Source organism: Epargyreus clarus, unplaced genomic scaffold (assembly GCF_041222505.1).
Source record: "Epargyreus clarus isolate Ecla_fem2 unplaced genomic scaffold, WU_Ecla_fem_2.2 ptg000027l, whole genome shotgun sequence".
NCBI lineage: Eukaryota > Metazoa > Arthropoda > Insecta > Lepidoptera > Hesperiidae > Epargyreus > Epargyreus clarus.
In genome coordinates, this window is record NW_027332234.1 from 8,316,042 (window position 1) to 8,337,407 (window position 21,366).

Below are 21,366 nucleotides of genomic sequence, written 5' to 3' on the forward strand. Positions count from 1 at the left end.
CCTATCTGAGGTCGGCCACAGATGCGCCGCTACCCCTGAGGACTAAGCTGGAACGCCTCGGAAAAGTCTGTCTCCCTTACCACACCCTTCAAACCAGAACACAGCAGCTCCTAACACTGCTGTTATAAGGTAGAAATAGGTGTGGTGGTGCCGCCGGAGTCGAACCACAAAGGATTCTACCACATTCAAACCTACCTTATTTATGTATAAAGTAGGAAACGAGCATGCAGCGTTGTTAGTTGGCACAGTTGCTTCACAAACGTATTTAACCAACTCCATAATTATGTATAAACGGTCCTACGTTAGTTATAAAATTACAAATTATCACTTGCTTTAACGGAAAAGGAAAAAATCGTGAGGAAACATACATACGCGGGATCTTAAAAAGTTTCCAAAGGTATGCGAAGTCTATCTGCACTTGGCTAGCGCGATGTGCTATGGGTTAATCCTTCTCATTCTGAGAGGAGGCCCATGCGCAGTAATGGGTTGCTGGCGACAATATTAGAAAAAAATCTGTCCATAAGTTGGGCCCAAAGTGCACCATATTCTCCTTCAGCGTTAATAACTACAAGTATAACATCATAATTAACCACTAGTAATTTAGGAAATATGTAAAACGATAATTGAGTCATTATTTTTTACCATAAAATATTTTTATTACATATGTACTATAATAATATTTTATAGACTGACAAACTTTTCTGTGCGTTTGGCAGGGCGCCACTAGCGATCTCATTGTTGCTAGGTTTTCAAAGCCATCTAAGTAATGGATATTATAAATATTTAACTTATAACAAGTTTTTATAAGGTAGTCATTTTATTAAATTAACGTAAAATACTTTACCTCGGGCAATGAAAAAATCGATCTAGAAGCTGATTACAAATTACCATAGACAATACAACATATCTATTTCTGAAAACCGTCACACGCACTGAAAAGTTAATCGCACTATATTAAGGGACATGGGTTTTCAAAATAAACAAAATAAATAGCCACAAATATCATGGCACGTTTATTTTTCTCCACTACATGGCGACCTCTAAAAGAATCGTGACTTGTTATTTCGCATTCATATAATATTTTTATTAGAGCTCAGCAAAGTGAGCGCTAAAGAATAATTTTACAATGTATAATTTCCATAAAATTAAATAAACTCTGTATTTATTTTGATCTCAATATAAATCACTATGAACTGAAAAAAATTTAAAATGTTTTGTTAGTTCGCTAATTATATTGATTGATGATACTATATAATAAAGAGTACATTTAAAAAATCACATTAAAGCATATACATAATGCTGACTACATAAATGCCCTTACAGCCTCTTTACTATGAATAAGTTGTATACTCTTAAAGAATTAACGATAAACAATAGTAAAAAATACAATAGAATAGAAGTTTTTCAGTTTAAGGTGGTGATAACACCTAAATCTGTCTCGCAACCTTGCGGCCTACACGAAACGCCGGTGCTTCTCTAATTAATATCACACTACCACGTATACTCATAGGGAACATCTAACGCTTATACTTGTAAAATGTAACGTGCAGGCCGCCCTAACAACCCCGACTCATCCACCATCAACTATCCAACAAAAAATAAACAATAACATTAAGTGTTATCAGCCGCTTAAGATAAAACTAATAATAAAATTTATCACAATATCTTCAGACTATAAAAAACAAATATATAACGTAAACGAGGCTGTAAAGGAGCTAAAAATCACGTGCAATTTAATACAGCACAGTTAACAAATCTAACTTATTTAAAATATAAACTAGCCTAAAAATTTTAACAATAAAAGAAAAAACAGTTGTAGTTAAAATATTGGTCATTAAAACTCTGTAGAGCTATAACTAAATGACCGTAGCAAAAATTATCATGCCATGATGTTTGCTCGTGGAATTTTAATAAAATTAGAATTAAAAGTATGTAAAATACTCCAAAACTCGTAGTGTTGGCTTACAGCCAGTTAATATATTTTGTCAATAATCATATATGACTACAAATCGTAAAAAATCAGTGACTTAGAAATAGCTCTCAGTATATAAAAAAAAAGTTAAAATCCTTAGGCTGTACTCTCGTATGATTATGATGTAAGCAACGCAATATGTTGGCAAAGCGGAAATTCGCGTAAATCTAACGATACAATACAACTAAATATTTATGTACCTTAGACGTAACGATTATACAAGGCTCACTGTTATTTGCTCATAAAACTACGACGATCAAGTAAACTGGTCGGCGGCCGCAGCCCCCTAGACTAGTACACTGCCTCGACAAGGGAAGTAAGTATACACTTATATGCATGGGTAAGGATATGTACGTTTTTTTAAACCGAATTCCAAACATTACACAAACTGGTTGGTCCAACACCACAACCGTCCCGATGTTATCAAACGAGATAAACAAATAAAATATAATTTTGCCAATGTTTCAATGAGTATTCTTGTTCAAAGTTGTGGATTCCTTTAGTAATTCAGTCTTTTCTACGGTTGAAAAATAAGTAGAGAAAGAGAAAATACAACTTATACAACATTTACGGTTACATAAATCCAAGTAGCTCAATATTTACTTCTAAGTATAGTTACTAAACATCGGTATGTAAAATAGTTTGGGTACAGTAAAGGCTTACAAATTCAAGACCCAATAAATATTGGCTGCTAAAAGAGCTTATGGGATCTTTCATCAATTTGTACAACTTCACTGTTATATAGGTCCAGATATTTTACGATATATCTACATTTTCCTACTAGACAATACGTAATACAGATCGAAAATGCAGTTGCTTATTTCGTAAAACAGGAGGACCTTTTGCTCCTAACTTCTCTCCCGACTCGGTTAGGGCGAGGCAACGATGGATTATAATAATAAAAGGGAAAACAATTATACGATAGAAACAGATAACAACAAAAATATATTACTAATTCTAGGATCATATATATATTAATCCCCAAAGCCGAGTCGCAAGAGTAGAAGCTAAGATACGATATACATTTATATATTTTATGTTACCTAGTTTTCTATGTTGGTGTTCCTATTTCCATTCATAATATCTATGGATAATACGACGGTATCAACATTGAAAAACACATACACAACGTTTTACAATGCTGCTACAAACTATGGATAAATTATGCTTTTTAATTTTAATTTAATGGTGATAATATAACTGGTAGCTGAAAGATTAGTAAACTACTCGTTAAACCAAAATTCTAGTTTCTCTAAATAATACTGTTATCAATGGCTTGGTAAGAAACTTAATAAAAAATCAATATAATTTGGAAAACACGGAAAAATATTAAGATGTTACTTCTAATCATTACCATTACTATCAGGGCAACTAAATGCATCCGTCATGTTAATTTTACCTTAAAGTACATACAGTTTTACTTTATTTTAAAAATGATAAATCATATATTGGCCTATTTTCTCGTGTTTCAAATACAGAACTATCAAAATATAAAAAAATATTGAGGACTATCAAACAACATTTATATGTATATATTAATATTATTATTATTATCTACAAGGAAATTTAGATTTTTATATCCAAAGTATACTTCTGCACTAAATACTCTATGATTAATTCCAATAATGTTTGTGTCAGTTCGATATTAATTAATTGATTGTAGAGAAGACAGTTCTACAAATCAAAGTTCTTACATTTTTGATTTTCTATATTCCATGCCGTCGAATAAATAAACCCTACCCTTATTTACAATTTTGACCTCCCACATGGACACACATCGAAATAAAAATGTATAATAAATGTATAATATTGAAAACAACAACATGAACGGAACAAAACAATATAATAAATCGAGAGAAAACAGTGGTTCAGATAGAAGTCGGTACATAACACTGAGAAGGCGAGTTCTCTACAATATTTATTTCCAATTCTACCCTGACCTGCAAACCTAACTAAACTTACTCTACCACATCATTTACATAGAAATGGCACCAATCTATCTTTGATATCAATAATGGCAAACCATAAGGAACCCCCGCAGCGGACCCGCTTGTCGCTCCCGCGGCAAACAACTGTCTCAAGGTATTGGAAGACTACTGCGCTACACACTATACGTATTACAACTATTATTCGAAATACAGTGATGAAAAGGTTCAACTCCTGCCAAAATGTTTATCAAAGGAAACGTTAAGTATCCTACGTAGAAAAAAATACGCTGCGACTATTTTACATGACACGCACTCTATATGAAAATATGTATGTCTGAAACTCGTAAAAAGAAGTGTCGAAATGGTGTTACGATTGATATTGCCTAACGTCGCTATCTGCTAGAAGGCACACAAAGTTAAGTACGAAGCTTCACAAATTATTCGCTTTGTATATGCAATCGCCACGAGATTGCTACGAAACGCCACAGGCCGTGGCGACGATCACACACTTGAACACTGAACATAACTTCACGATCAACGTAATACGATTAAAAATATTGCCAATTTTATGTTGCAACAGGCACTTGTCTGGATTTCTCCAATAAACATCATATTAAAGTTATTAATTTTGTGAAGCTTTATTATTGCCTCTGAGGACTCTGCATTCATGGCTATCATTTTGTACTTGTCAATTATTATCATTATAACAATTTCAGAAACATTATTTTATTAAAGCATTCTTATGGATTAATTATGAGGAGTATTATCTAAGAGTCCTTTAATTTTCTCATTGATCAAAATACATCAATTTTTCAGTAACAGTTCTATAAAATTATTGAACTTCATATACACTGACACATTCTAAGTTAAAGCATTGCAATAAGATATTGTTATTCACTACGACTAATGAAGATGTGGATGAAAAGCGTACATTTTGACAAACATTTAAAATTTAGAATTTTTTTGGGAGATTTACCATTCACGATTCCAAAAGTTATCACTAAGCAAATTAGAATATGAGATCAAAAATTTAGGCCTACAATCTATGATGAGACTTTTAAGTAATGATTTATGTATGCCACCACGAAAATTAATATAATGTGATGGTAGAGATAAATCACAGTTGTGGATATAATAAATCACAATGCATATCATAGGCGGTACCGCTACGTGACTACTGCACCCGACGTCCGCGCCCGAGGGTCCGGCCACACTCGCTGCCCGATCGCCCGACTGCCCGATCACCCGACTGCCCGACCGTCCGATCACCTAACCGCCCGACTGTCCGATCGCCCGACTGCCCGACTGTCCGATCACCCGACTGCCCGACTCGTCACGCCCGACCATATACCAAATAAAATGGCGAAATAAATAAACTCAAATATATAATAAAGAATCTGATTCTGTGCATAAGTCCACGCTGGCGACTCTGGCCAAGGAGCCTCTGCTCTCTTTGTATAATTCATTCTTTTCATTCTTTGTTTTAGCTGCTCTCTGTGTTGGCTGCCTTTCTTACATGTAATACATTCTGTCTTCATAAGGGTTAGCCAAGAGCTGGAAATAAATAAAAACCTTCAGTTACTTCCAGAAAAAAAAAGAAAATTTAACTTCCATGAAAGCATGGACATAAACAACTTTATTATTTTTATATCAACGCTGGTAGTATCTATTATGTAAACTGAAGTAATACTCAGCAAAAATAGTGTGAAATTTGAGTTTTAATGGCCTTTAAGGTTTTATTTATATAGATTTATATAAGGTTATAATCTATAGATAATCAAAGGTGTTTCACATTTCTATAGCTTACACATATTTTTGTAACTTACAGTTAAGACTATAGATTAAATGCAATTTTGTGAATATGATCTAAAAACATGAAATTACGTACCATGACCGGCGATCAGTCGGCGAGGCGCATTTGGCCCGACATCTGAGGCTGGGGGGTGGGGGTGTGCGGGGGAGGAGGAGATGCTACAACAAGTGATGCCAACCATACATTATAGTTACACATATACGCCCGTTGTTAATACTCAATCTATCCAATTGTTACCTACCTTCGTCGTTTGACTATTTCGTTATAGTAGACATTGTCAAATACAAATTTTTGGTGGATAAAAAGTCGATAAGATTGATAATTAACAGCGGGTTATTCTATTAGTTACAATGAATATTTAACATTTTTACCTAATTAATTATGATATTACAAAGGCCGGTGGATGTTATGGCCTCATCGCACTATCGTTGTCGTTAGTACTATTTCATCATTAATGGAACACAGTGCGTTGTGACCCGTTTTTACTAGGCTTGCCGAATCGCTAACTGAATTTTAAATATCTCTTATAGGAAAACGTACGATATCAATGTCAAAAATAAATAATCTATAAATATTTAGTAATAATAATATAAACACAACTTCATACATATTACACACAATTCAGCATTGCTCAGAAAGTATATTTAGATACTTGTATGTTCGTAAAATACTTACATATGGATGCAATGGATTGCGGCGACATCGCAGACAGCTTGCTCTGCGTATCCTGCATCGACACCTGGGTGCCCTGGGATGTCATGTAGCGATTCACCATTGGCACAAAGCTGAAACAACATAAGATTATTTAAAATGTACTTTTCTTCTATAGGTTTTTTTTATATTCATGAAATATAAAAAATTGCTATGCTTCTTTTCTAAGTATTGTGTTTGTATATAAGAATGTTAAATAGTTTTTAATGTTATACTTATTTTTTGAGGTTAAAAAAGCAGAACAGTGTATTTTTAACGCGGGATGAAAATGGCGAATTTTTAAATCACCAATACTAAAATGTATTACAAGTACTGCATTTACTAGACAATATATGAAAGAAAATTTGATATTATGCGCATAATTTTCTTGTACATTAGAGAATTATTAAATATTCAAAGCATATATTAGCAAATATATTAACTTTAGCGTGTATACAGTATATGTGAGAGCAAATGTTACCTTAAGTCACAAACGCCGGGCGAGTCATAGTTGCCATTGTTGGAGGTGGTGTTGGTGGCCACGCTGTTGAGTGCGGCGATGCTGTTCGCCGACACGTTGCTGTGGTTGTCGCGGTGCACGCGGTTGTGATGTCTGGTGGAAACAATGGTAATTTAAACATGTATTACGTAATGTAAAGGTGATGGAAACTTTCTTGACTGGGGCTGTACTGTTGCTCAAACTGACTTCCTAGTAACAACAATGTTAAGCATACTTGTAATCTGGTTAGAAGAGCATAGCCATTGATAGGTTGAAATGAAAGTCATGAGAGGTTTTAATGCAACTTCTGTTCACCTAAGACAGGATTTAATAATAACTAGCATTTTTAACATAAATACATAACATTCGATTATGTTGGCTAAAACGAATTAATAACAAAATGAAAATATTTTATTTAAAGTAAATTTTACAAAACTCTTTTTAAATCTCAATAATCCATCATGACCGTCAATATTATAACAACAAAAATAAATACCATAAAGAATAAATAAATAACTCCAAGTATAGTTCTCGCCAAACTGCTATTTCGCTCTGAAGTTGTTGCGAGCAGGTGTAGTTGTACAATTTGCTATGGCAACGCGATTCATTTCTATATTCTGGGGGCCTACCACCACCTTTTAAAACCCATCACAGTTCAGGAAAGTTTTATTTCTTCCTTAAAACAGTAAATTATTCCGTCATACACAACAAACTTAAACCCTTATTAACTTTTCGCTTATCCATTGTATTAAACAAACTGAAATTGTCATATTTTGCTTAAAATGTTAAATTTCCTGCAAAAAAAGTAAAAGTATGATTAAAATAATATTGTTTTAAGAGATGGTAGTAACCCCCCAGAGCGGACTCGAAGTTTTACGCGAACTATACATACCTTATGAGATAGCTGTCGCGCACGAAGGTGCGGCCGCACACGCTGCACTCGTAGCACGAGCCCGCCGAGTGCGTGCGGATGTGCAGCGCGAACTGGGACTTGGACGTGAACGTCATCGAGCACCGGTCGCAGTTCAGAGGCTTGTCCGCAACGTGAGACCATCTAGAACATGTTACAGTTCAACAATGTGACCGATAAAACATCTCAACAGTCTGCCGAACAAGTGTGAGCTGAAAAATATGACCAATGACTCGTTAAGGTGTCCGTTGAATAAATATCAACTGAACAATATGACCAATTGTATTAGAATTAGTTTTCAAAACTATCGTCAACTCTAACATGTAACTAATACCTCAATCTATAATATAAGCTGAACTAGCGTCAACTGAACAATATGACCAATTATAGTGATTTTACAATCTGGGCAACAGGACCCCATTATAAAGGTTGCATATTTATACTCCTTGGAATTAACAAGGGCGGCAAAGGGTAGTAATGTATGTAAATCAGATCAATACTAGACGCGATTGTCCTAATCACATTATAATGGTTATGGTTATTTATAGTTTGTTTGATATTAATTTTAACTTTGTAACTTTTAGCTTACCTATGGGCCGTCACGTAGCTCTTCACAGCGAATCTCTTTTGACATATGTCACATGCGTACGGACGTTCACCTGCAAACACCAGCACATCTTATAGCAACGTACCAATAAAATTGATAAACTACTACAGACTTCTACTAAAACTACAAAGCAATCTACTCAAAAAACCAAAAAAAAAATAATGTAAAGGAAGCAGAGTGAAGGCAAAATGATGTTAAAAAGACGGCAAGATGCAATTAGACAGTATGATGCAGTCTGAAATTGATGAATTTAAGCCAAGAAAATTATAACAAATAATACAATACTGAAACTCATGTGATGCATGATGTAGCGGATGATTGAAATGATACTACAACGGTTGTCGGTGCCACATCATTTAGTCCACAGAATAATATAGTACCTGTTATCGCAATTTGCCGTCTTCTACGCAATATCTTCCAAACGCGGTGAGAACATTCACACAAAAACATAAGCTCTCAATACAATCAATGTGTGTGAATTAATCACCTCTGTGCTATAAGCAATTGGACAAGTTGCGTTCATTAAAATAGATGTGAAATAATGTAAAGTGAATCAAAATATACTATATATGTAACAAAGATCCAAAGTTCACAAAACCTTCAGTAACTTTAAGAGTTGACGTAAAAAGATGTTATTATACAAACACAACTTATCCTTTATAAAAGCTGTTACCACGAACCACTCGTGTTGTTTATAATAAAATTGAAGCCATTTTATTTATACTCTCTAATAAAGGTAGATTGATTAATTCCGCAGTATTCAGATCCACAGACGAAGTAACTACATAGACTTTCTGTTATCGCATCAGTCAAATATGTGTTACATCGGTGAAATAGGTTCTTATAATATTTGTATATTATAAACCTCAGAATGTGATACATTTACTAAATTCAAACACAACTAACAAATAGACACGTCCTTTAAAAATATTCAACACCATGAATCTATTTAGTTACTTCGTTTGCGTTCAGATTTAAATTAGTTTACAGTAAAATATTCCCGACTTCCTATACTTTACTATAAATCGACACGTTAGCCCGTGGTATCAATAGTACGTATATAACGCGTATCTGTCATACCGGTGTGGATTCGCTTGTGAATGTTGAGTGTGGATTTCTGGGTGAAGCGTTTGTAACAGACATCGCACTCGAAGGGCCGTTCGCCTGTGTGCGTGCGCATGTGTATTTCCAGGTACGGCTTGCATGTGAACGCGGCCGGACACTCCATACACTGATACGGCCGCCCTTGCACTAACCAGTAGTTAATGTTAGTCAATTCCACCTCAACACCACATATCTCATTATACAACACATCACAGTACTCACGAATATAATTACACTCCTGTTATGTGGCACCGACAACTTTGAAACTCAAATGATACATTAAACAGTTAGCTAACGATTATCGCAATGCAGTCCTGACAATGATTTTATTGATTTTACGTGTAATCATTTAATTATTGAATTTAGGCATAATATAGTATTACATTATATCCTATAAATATCCTACTAGTATATCTTTGATATAAAGCAACAAATACTGATATACTTCAAAATACAACAAAGCCTATGAAAATAATTTAACATTCGACTTCGACTTCTTCTAACGAATGAGATCATTGTCAAGATTACGTTCAAATAGAAAAACTCAATTTGGAAAACAACTGACCTGTGTGCGTTCTTTTGTGTATATTGAGTGTAGATTTTTGCGCGAATCTCTTGAGGCAAACGTCACACTGGTAGGGCCGCTCGCCCGTGTGCGTGCGGTTGTGGATCTCGAGGTACTGCTTGCAGGTGAAGGCGGCCGGGCACTGCAGGCACTGGAAGGGCCGTCCCTGCACTGCAAGCACGCAGAGGGTTAGCGTCGCTCCGCCCCGCGCCGCCCCGCCCCATCGCGCGCGCCCCGCACGTACCTGAGTGCGTCCGCTTGTGGATGTTGAGACTGGACTTCTGCGTGAAGCGCTTCAGGCAGATGTCGCACTGATACGGCCGCTCGCCGGTGTGAGTGCGCGTGTGAATCTCCAGGTATTGCTTGCAGGTGAAGGCGGCCGGACACGACAGGCACTGGAACGGTCTGCCCTGGACTGGTGCCCAATACATATATTATAGCAGCGGCGAGCCCGCAAGGACGCTAGACGCCCTCGCACTACGGAGATCGCGGCGCGGACTGGTCGCCGCTCGCCGCTAACTCCGCTCCAAATCTTTGCGTACTCGGTTAGTTAAAGCTACGTTATTCGACTTAATGGAAAGCGAACGAAACGAAAACGATAGAGATTTGGAGGAGAGGCCAAAGTGAGTGAAGGGCTGGGGGCGGGCGGGGGGCCAGTCCGGCCCGCGGCTGTCACCCACCTGTGTGCGTCCGTTTATGTATATTGAGGCTGGACTTCTGCGTGAAGCGCTTGAGACAGGCGTCGCACTGATAGGGCCGCTCGCCTGTATGCGTGCGCATGTGAATGTCCAGGTAGGGGCGGCGGGCGAACGCGGCCGGGCATTGCCCGCACGTGTAAGGGCGCCCTTGCACTGCGCCCAGTGCACACACAAAAGCGAGTAACGCACGTCGCGCGACGCAACGGCAACTAGCCTGGCCGCCCGCCCGCTGCCAATCGCATCGCTCGCGTCGCAAAATGCGACGATCGTATCGAATATACCAGATTTAGAACCCCAATTTTGATCCGATACCGGATTAGAGTATCGAGGCGCCGATATTGCGTCATTGCAGCGATTGCATTACCGCTTTTGTGAAAGAATTAATATTCATGAAGAAATGATGAGTACAATAATGGCATAGGTACTAAAACCACCGAAATGACCGTGCGGGATAGGCGACGGGGTGTATGACCGGTGGAAGTAATAATGGTAGGATAAAATAACGTCGTTAAGTGCAGAAGTATGTATAAGCGCGCATTGTAATGAGTTATAGTAATCGAGAGGTTAGTCGGAAGCAACGATACGAAAGCTTGAAAATAGGGAACGTAAAACAACGGGTTAGGCGGGCAACGGAAAAATAGGACCGAAGCATGATGCTAAATGAAAAGTGTGACTGCATATAGAGTTGCAGGTAGACGCTAATCGTATCGGATAGGAATGCTGCGTTTGTAGTTATGTATATGTGGGCTACTAACCCGTATGTATTTTTTCGTGCAAATTGAGCGCGCACTTCTGCGTGAAGGACTTGAGGCAGACGGTGCACTGGAACGGCCGCTCCCCTGCGCCGCCAACACACGGACACGGGGGGACAGAGAAACAAAACAAAACCACGATGGACAAATAATTCTATTCAATCTTTACACGAACACCAATTGTTTTTCAAAACTACCATGAGGGAATTTTAACAATGTTATTTGTCCATCAAACATAGTCTCACCTACTTAAACTTAAAATCCTCACAACGTTCACATGCTTTACTGTTAGTGTTTGTGAATAGTTTTTGAGCGCGTTCATCCTAAATATTCGTATAAATTTAATAATTATATTATAATATTGAAAACACTTCCAAATCGCTAACCTTGTCAGTAATAATTGCAAAAAAAAACTTTGGGAGCCCTTAAAACTATTCACAAAGAAGGTGTCAAAGCCACAAATGTATCTGTATCTATGTGTTATTTTCATCTTATAGTACAATTTTCAATTGTGACTGAGAGACCGAAGGAATATAGAAATTAAATATGATCAAGGGACCCACCAGTATGAATACGTTTATGAGTGCCAAGGCTGGACTTCTGAGTGAACCGCTTGTCACAGATGTCGCACTGATAGGGACGCACTTTGTTGATCAGCGATTGGATGTGCTCCTCTAGAAATATCAACAAAATTCAGCTACAGCAACCGTTCCGCTCGATTCAGAGTCAAATAAGATAGTGCCTAATAACGTGAGCTCTAATTACAAATTCATTCTCTACTTAAGGATTTTAGGGCAAAATGCCTACCAGTGTGTATTTTCCCGTGTCGGCCCAGGCTGGACTTCTGAGTGAAGCGCATAAAACAGATGTGGCACTGGTACGGCCGCACTTTCTCTAACAGGGCTCGTCTGTGTTCCTCTATAAGGTATACGATTTCGATATAGCACCTTTGCATCCACTCAAGCAATGTAATTTTATTGTAACCTAGCATTTTAAACACTCATTCACACACATACAGGGGGAGGTAGTACGCAAATTGTATGTACCGATCTGCCTCAAGGGGTAACGTCACGCACAAGTAGGCAGCAGGTAGAGGTACCCACCGGTGTGTAATTTTCCGTGGCGGCCCAAACTAGATCTCTGGGTGAACCTCACAAAGCAGATGCCGCACTGGTAGGGTCGTTCCTTAGCCAGCAGCGCGCGTCTGTGATCCTCTGAACGAAATCATCGGACAAGTCAAGAAAATAGCTTAAATTGTTTAAATGTTGAACGGGGAGCCCATTAAATATCGTGTACAATTTATTTTTAGAACAGAAAGCCGACAGGCGGCGGGCGGTCGGCGGGGAGCAAAGCGAACCCACCCGTGTGTATTTTCTTGTGTCGGTTGAGGCTGGAGCTCTGCGTGAACCGCATCTGACAGAGCTCACACTTGTAGGGCCGCTCCTTCGCCATCAACGCGCGCATGTGCTCATCTAGAAGCCAGGCCACATTCCAACTCACACTATGCTCGGATTTGATCTAAGCCACGACGGGACCCACAATGGACGCGCGGTTTCGTCCACGATTCAGTCCACTGTACGTTCCGTACCTCCCCCTGTTTGCCTCACATCAGATTGTCTTCCGCACGCCCTGATCTTAATTCAATCATTTTAATTACGTGACACAACTCAAAAACTATTCACATCTTTATGTTAAGCATATGTGTTGTAAGCAATCGACGAACGATCTATGTGTGTCGCACCAGTGTCGTGTTTACATTATAAAGGTAGGTACTGTAAAAATCTAATGTCTACTGAGAGATACAGGAAATAGTACATATATGCTTGAAAGCTCCAAACCGAGGCCGGGTATTATACACATTATAAGCCTAAAGTCCTAATACAAATTAGGTAAAATATAATTTACATAAATATAATACATAACCAGAGGGTACATTCAATAATAATACTCACTAATGTAATAATTTATTTGCGTGTGTGTGCATGCGCAATTTTACAATACTTATAATATTTTTTGATCGTTTGCTTCCTCAGGTATGACATATATTTTGAAATTTAGATAAAATATTTATTTTTGATATAAATAGGTACTACGCTATAATTCTTTGGCCATAAATATTTGCAAAAAAAATAATGAGCTACGATTGTATCACATACAAAAAATAATGTTAAAATATCAGGGCGTTAAAAAAAGGTATAATAAAACTTTGGATTGCAAAAAAAACATAAATGATACCATAAATATTTTTACACATTTTGGTACCGCGAAAACAGGAGGAGGTTGACTTGATCGAAAAATATAAAAAATCTAAAGCCTTCATAATAACACTTAACAATCCCCTCATGGTACAAAGAACGAACCCTATTATAATTTATGGAGTTTTCATTTTTAAACTTGTAATGTAACTTCCATTACTTAGATACTTATACACACACCTGTTTTCTGATAAAAATATATTGTAACGCAAAAACCATTTATTTTTTATTACCATTTAGTGCAATTTTCATATACCCTCCAAATGAGATCAAATATTAATTTAGAAATAGACATTTTACAATGTATTAAAATTTGGTAAAATCTTAGACATAGATCACTATCTCATATACCTATATCAAAGTGAATATGGAAATTACATTAAAAGTATAATATACGACAATTATAGGTGGTTTTATTACTCAGATAATGCCAGTTAACCATAAAGTAGTGAAGTCCATAAAATTGGCCGAATTATGATTATCTATACGAGTCCCTGCTATATTATTCTGTATTAACACGCTGGGTAATTTTAGTCAACAACTTATAATTTTGAATATCCTATATAGACTCCTGTACTTTACAGAATTCATATTTATTTTTGTAAACACTTCAACAATTAATAATATTTCATCATAGAATCATATTTTAAAGGCATTCATAGAGTAGAATTTTAATTTATAATAAGAATGATTTGGAATAAAAATAACTTTTCTGTGGCTAATTTTCTACTCTAAGAATACCGCAGTAGTTTAGAAGACAAGAGGCTTACGAGTCAATAGTGACCACAAAACCTCCGAAGGTAATACAATGGACTTACCGGTGTGAACGCGTTTGTGCGTGTTGAGACTGGACTTTTGTGTGAATCTTTTGAGGCATAAGTCGCATTGGAAGGGCCGTTCGCCCGTATGAGTGCGCATGTGTACCTCGAGGTACGGCTTGCGGCAAAAAGCTGCATCGCAAACCTATCAGATAATTCTTTATTAAAATTATATTACTTAATAATATTTTTTTTTTGAAAACCTTTAAAATTACCATACATAAAGTGAGATATCGAATATATTCAAGAATATCAAAACCGTAGAAATTATATTTATTCATCACGCCTAAGCCTTTGATTGTGTTATCTTATTATTATTTGATAGTAATGCAGTGTATACTTTTTCAATTGTTGTAGATTTTTCTATCTATCTAAGTATTGATTAGTAGTATATTTACTTTATCTCAAAAACTAATCTGATTACTTTAAAAAAATATAATACAATGGAGTTTCACAAGGCTTCATTTTAGGTCCATGGGTATTAAGCTATCATGAAGTCTAAAGATAATTAGTGTATGTGCTTTAATATGAGCATATTTCGGAAAACAAACTTACCTTATAATTTATGTGATTATGGTAAATAAAATTTACAAAATCATTGTCAGAATTTTTGTTATTAATTGTTTCCAATTAAAATAGTTGAAACGTACCGTGCATTGAAAGGGTTTATTTCCCGAATGAAGCTTCATGTGGACGTAATATGAAGAAGCTGATGATAAGACTTTGCCACAAACCTGAAATAATGTTGAAAATAAAGTTTAAGGAAATAATGTAATATATGAAATGTTTAATATAATATTTACAATTTATTAAACTTTAAATCAAAGTACCTTGCAGGCCTGCGGTTTCGAACGTGGTAAAGATTGTCCTCCATTTGAAATTTCCATTTTCGTTTGAACTGATCCCATATCGACACTCATGCTCTATAAAATTATATAATTGGTATTACAACTAGTTATTTAAATGTTAAGCAAACAAACTTTGCAAGGAAATAAATAAAGAATTGTACCTGCGTACACTGTCGACCGTCCATATCCATGTCAACTCCCTCATCATCCATGCCTTTGAAGCTTAGCTGCAATTTGAAATATTGTTAAAAATGCTTCAGAAAATAATAATCACATCTTAGTCGTATTTTTGTAGGCCATTAATTGTAATAAAGTGTATTATCAATTGTAAGTTCACATGAAACTTTATGCTCCCTCTGAACAAATATTTTAAGTTAAGTATTACAGTTACAGTTAAGCACTAACCAACAAAACATGTAATCTCCAATCTATAAAGTTAAACGATGCCTTTACCTAATGCCACATTTAGATACCCGCGAACAATCGCCAAACAATAACGAATATGTAAACTTCTCGCTCGGATGCAGATGCATAATCCTTCCATTCGAATTTTAAAATCCTATATGCAACGGAGAACAGACGCGCATCGTGGAGAATACCGAATACATCCAGGCAGGTTATTTACATATTCCTATTCGTGCTTATTCGTCTATGTTCGGCGAATACCTGAAGGTTACGTAAGTTGAAAGAAACTGGGACCTACATTATCCACCTCATCATCTTGTGTCATATCTTGTTGGTGCTGTTCCAGCAGCTCTTGGTGTTGTACTTGTTGTTGTACTATAAGACTATCTTTAGAATCTTCTTGGGTGTGATGATGTTGGTTCATAGTAATGATAGAGTGGTTCGAGTCGGGTCGGACGATTGTTGGGGCGCCAGGGTGTACATGGGGATGAGATGAGTAGAAACTGTAAGAGAAAAACTCATGATTTATATTTAATTCATTAATAATATAATCAAAGCTACATTGATCTACTTAAAACATTAAATTTTAAATATTTTTAGGAATAATATTGTTGACCAATACGTTTCGAGGCCTTTTATATGTCCATATAATATTATCCTTTTTCAGCGACGACCACAAGGTTCGCGAATATTTTCCAAACATTGTGTGCAATAAAACAACAATTTTGCCGAAATAATTTTATTTGTGTGAAGCGCCCTTGTGATAGAAGAAACAGGGGTTAGAGTCGCTGCTACACTGGATACCTATTATCATCAAAGCATGTAATCTATCTGATAAAAAAAAATGTTTGTTCACCCACCTCAAAGGTTCAGCTTTGATTTGTTGTTCGAACATGGAGATCGTGGCGAGCAGGTCGCCGGGGGGTGGCACGGGGACCCCGACGCCCCGTGCCACGCCCCCGACGCCCACGCCCCAGTGTGCCGGGAAACTAATGGCGAACCGTTTCCTGCTCCCCCATTCTCAACTGCTGCCACCTGGATCAACAATGGAACTTCCATAAGATAAAAATATGTGACAAGCACCAAGTTATAATCTTTTAGGGCTTAGGGTATAGTATAATATTGTATCATTATAATGTCAAACCTTAATATTTGTTAGCCTATTTAATTTTTATGTTTCCAAATATTCTCTCATCATTTTCCCCAATTCTCCAAATAAAGTATAATTTCATAAGAAAAATCAAATTTTTACTCTGGAAATGTCATCAAGATGACTCCAGATCAATTTTAGGAAAGATGTTACTTATTTAATCTTATTTCTTTATTCCTTATAATATTGCTGAGAAACAAATGAGATCTTATTCAGTTCCAGCAAACCATTGTGAAGTCAAAAATAAAACAACTATTTCATTATGTCCAATAATTAATTCAACAATAATTCTTGCAAATAATTTGCATTTATTATAATTATGTAACCTGATGAACATATTATATTCCCATTAAAGCAGCTTATTGTGTTACAATTCAAATTTATAATATCTGATGATGAAGTACACCAAATTAAAAAAAAAATCTTAACACCCCTATTGTTTATTTTGTAATGTTAACTGAATATTTAATTTAATTTTTTAAAGTATTTTTTAAAATGAAATATTTTTTTTTATTATTTTTGTTGTTGTCTTATTTCCCCTTATGTCCAAAATTAAAAACCTTTAATATTCATATTTTGAGGTATGTGCTACCAAGATATCTGCTCAATATGTAATAATTCTAAAAAATAAAAGAAGTTATATCTCCTGACATTCAATTTAAAAATTGATAGAAAATGTGGTTGCAGCAAAGCCTTTTGGTAAATTGTTTTAAAGTAATTTTCATATTTAAACTATGTTGATTTATTTTTTAAGTATTATATGTAAATAATAACATTGGAGTATTGCATTTTTACTAATAATAAAGATTAAATTTAATGCCACCATTACGGTAGTAAATATATCAATAACAGATAAAGATTGGCAGGTTACGAGGGGAAAAACTTAATGAAAAGAAAAAAAACAAAAAAATAAATAAAAACAAGAACAAATTGGATCATGTCAGAAATTTATTTAAACAGTAAATAAACAAAAAAAAAACAATAAGAAAAAGTATACAAAACAAAATAAACATCGAACATCTGCTCAAAGAACAATGAAATGTAATAACGAGTGGAATTTAAATTTTGTTCTATTCGTGCTATTAGTGTTAATACAAAAACAGTGTAAATGTCAATGTTAATACACATGTACCTCACATACCAAAATTAAATATTCTCTTGCGCTAATTGCATTTAACATAACTTTAAGAATGTCTTCGAGAAGTCAACTTCTTTTTTTCTTTGACAATAAAGCTTCTAGTATTGTTTCCACAATAAAAATGGCTTTAAATCTATAATGATAGTAATAAACTGTCGTTAATATACGCAAAATTAGTTGAAATTAAATATTTTTAAGGTAATTTCTCATCACACTTCAGAAACTAGCTTGAAGAGTTTTGTTTCATATATAGTTCTTATTTGAATAGCAATAGTTCTAATTAGACTTGTATTTTTTATGACAGTAATATCTCACAAATCACTTGGCTTCAACCCAAATATTATGATCCATTAGACACGGGTCACTCGGCAACAGCAAGAGTCCTGACACATACTTATGAGAAGTATGAGGAACTGCTCTTAGGTGGGTTGACAAATAATTTTAATTCAAATAAATAGTTTAACATTTATACAAGATTCTAGTAACAAAAAGTAAGTCTTAATAACAAAAAAAAATTAAAGACATTACTTATTCAATCACTGAAAATCATATTTTAGATGTTATTTAACATAAAAAAAACCTAAAAATAAATGCAATTACATATTAAAATTGATCACTTAAAATTATTAATTTTGTTTAGGAATCTCTATATCATGCATCCCAACAATTAAGGTATACCTACTCACTTTACAATGCAAATGAGCCTTATGAAATTGTGAAGTATTTTAGTATTATAATAATGTACAGGCAGGGCATTGACTGTTCACAGTAGGTATAATTGTTATTACCCATCTATATCATGCTTATACATATTGCATGGTACAAAATGTACAAAGGATAGGCTTATCGCGTCTACATGCAAGTATATGTATGTACAATGTTGTTTTGTTTATAGTTAAAACAACAATCGGAAGTTCTATACCGGATTGTAAACAAATAACATCTGAAATCAGACAGTTCGTAAAAAATTAAATGGCCGAAGCTCGGCGAATGTCTCCACCCAGCCTCCCCCCTGCCATCAATAAAATGGCCAATTCGTTATTGAATTTTGTCCCTAACTTACAGGTCGAGGCTGCGCGACGCCGGTACAAAAAGAACTTGAAATGAATTACATTACAAATGTTGTATAAACAGCGCACGTTATTAAAGCTTTATAATATTATCAATAGCGAAAGTTATGTCATATCCTAAGCCTAAATATACAGAACAGAATGCACTTTCCGACAGTAACAATCGCCGAGTTAGTATCTGTAAACACAAACACAACTAGCAAATAAATGTTTCCACCCGTCTCAGACGCGACGACCTTACATACTTTATGGAGGGAATCACCAACAGAATATTATTTTTAATTATTCCATTTATATGCAAAATGATAAGTTTCGTTACGCTTATTATCTATCGTTATATATAGTAAAACGCTGATTTTACTCACATAAGTTATGAAACACCTAATAATAGTGGCGTGTAGAGAAACACATAAATTAGAACACTAATTACACAATTTCGTTAAGATTGGCCATTCGAATTATGTTTTTCTTAGGCACCGACATAAAATGGCTGCTACCTCATTGTTCTGCGCGTTCGTTCGTGCGCATAGAAGCCGAGAACGCTTGGGGACGACTTCTCCGCCAATTAAAATTGTGGCGCGAAATTTAAGGCGTTAATGGCCATGACTTATGATAATTTGTGACAATTACCATGAATTACTCAACATAATAATTACATAGCAGAAAACGTACGTTGTAAGAAAAATAATTATGAATGCCGGAATGTAAACACGAGGGTCGCATTCATGATCGCTCGGAGTATCCTCGCTATTTTCTTTTTTATGAGATTTGCAAAATATGTTGTTCCGTTGATGTTGAACCCCTTCTAAATGCTGACTTAATTGATTGCTTGAGTTGGTGAATTTATCACAAATTGAACAATAGTATCTCCGATATTTTGATACGCGCGTGGATTTTGTTTTATTATCGTTCATGTTTTTTCACAGTCGTATGTATATGAAAACTTCTAAATGGACAATGTGAATTTTAGTTTATTGCTTCGTATGACGATACGTAGGTACGTAATTCAAGAAATTTGAAATATGTAATTGTATTAACATGTTGGGTATACGGAAAATTGACTGCAAAAATACACACGACAATGACGACACTACATAAGATAATTACTTACTACCCACATCATACAGTAATTAGGAATGTGAATGCATAATCATATAATCAATAGTATCCTTTAAATCTATCACAATAACGTAACACCGTACATGACTGCTCTCGAATAGAGGCAGATGGGCAGATATAACTACAACACAATAATACCATTTTTTGCTCCCCCTAATCTCAACCCTCTGTCTGCACACACTACCTACTATTAGGTACCAATATCCCCTTTACAGTAGAATAGTAATTAATATTAATAAGAATAACGATAATAATAATTATATGCTCGTTAGGTTAGGTAGGATAGGTACTTTATTAATTTACGCTATTTATTTTTATCGTCTACGCAAATTCATAATAATTGAAACAAATAATTGAATAAATGGATTTTGACGACATGAAACAAAAAAACAGTACTTAATTTCTGATTGGTTTAGGAATATAAATAAACCGAGTAGTTTCTCTATTTAAATACCAATTATTTCAATAACAACTTTACGTAACCTATATTTTGTAATAATGACAATTTCATTTCATTTGTTTTTTTAGTAGTATACTTACGCAACAATTCATCCACTGTCAAGACCACTCGGCCGAATGATCAATGAAAGTATTTACCGATTTGACCGCATTATTTACGCAAAGCTGCGACTTTTACATCGAAAATCATACCTAGCACAATAATAATAAACATCGTGGGGAATGTACACTGTCGGGCACGCCAGCCCAGTGGAGACAGGGCCTCGTTTTACTTGTTTATACTCTTAAAAAATGTAAACGATTTTTGTTTACCGGTATTTAGTAGCTACTGGAAAATTAATATTTTACGGTACCTGTATTATAATGTGATGATATGATGGGATGTATTTTAACGTACTAGCTATTAGAGTTACGGTACTGAATAGTGGCGGAGAAAGGATGGTAATTAAGATAATAAAAGTAATTAATACGATCAAAATTATATGCCTACTTTTAGATATTATTTCGGGTATGTTATTCCGTTGCGAAACACGAAATACAAGGGCATTTTCCATTGAACTATAACA

At 35.4% G+C, this 21,366-nt stretch overlaps 1 protein-coding gene across 19 annotated transcripts; it reads right to left on the reverse strand.

Moving 5' to 3' along the window:
* Nucleotides 1-990: 990 nt before the first annotated feature.
* LOC140753882 (uncharacterized) lies at nt 991-20,078 on the reverse strand. 19 transcript variants are annotated; one of them, XM_073088704.1, is made up of 22 exons: nt 19,588-20,078; nt 16,725-16,899; nt 16,163-16,367; nt 15,621-15,686; nt 15,442-15,534; nt 15,262-15,345; nt 14,612-14,756; nt 12,900-13,010; nt 12,642-12,752; nt 12,346-12,456; nt 12,102-12,212; nt 11,542-11,625; nt 10,769-10,852; nt 10,333-10,503; nt 10,089-10,259; nt 9,500-9,670; nt 8,402-8,471; nt 7,795-7,956; nt 6,885-7,016; nt 6,389-6,498; nt 5,789-5,871; nt 991-5,454 (listed from the first exon to the last, which is right to left on the reverse strand). In XM_073088704.1, exons 2-21 carry the CDS (start codon nt 16,757-16,759, stop codon nt 5,801-5,803), a joined length of 2,298 nt encoding a protein of 765 aa, XP_072944805.1. In that variant the 5' UTR covers nt 16,760-16,899; nt 19,588-20,078; the 3' UTR covers nt 991-5,454; nt 5,789-5,800. The 19 variants fall into 19 exon arrangements, with proteins under 19 accessions (XP_072944805.1, XP_072944790.1, XP_072944787.1 ...); XM_073088689.1 differs by lacking the exons at nt 991-5,454; nt 5,789-5,871; nt 12,900-13,010 and having other exon boundaries at nt 6,338-6,498; nt 19,588-20,070; XM_073088686.1 differs by lacking the exons at nt 991-5,454; nt 5,789-5,871; nt 11,542-11,625 and having other exon boundaries at nt 6,338-6,498; nt 19,588-20,069.
* Between the last annotated feature and the right edge of the window lie 1,288 nt (nt 20,079-21,366).

What these genes read in the sequence shown, in the direction of transcription:
- LOC140753882 (XM_073088704.1), bottom strand. Translation starts at nt 16,759, where the DNA reads ATGTTCGAACAACAAATCAAAGCTGAACCTTTGAG. An exon ending in GCACGAAAAAATACATACGG is followed by an intron (nt 10,853 to 11,541) that starts GTTAGTAGCCCA and finishes GCACGCATACAG; the next exon opens with GCGAGCGGCCCTATCAGTGC. An exon ending in TCACAAGCGAATCCACACCG is followed by an intron (nt 8,472 to 9,499) that starts GTATGACAGATA and finishes TGGTGTTTGCAG; the next exon opens with GTGAACGTCCGTACGCATGT.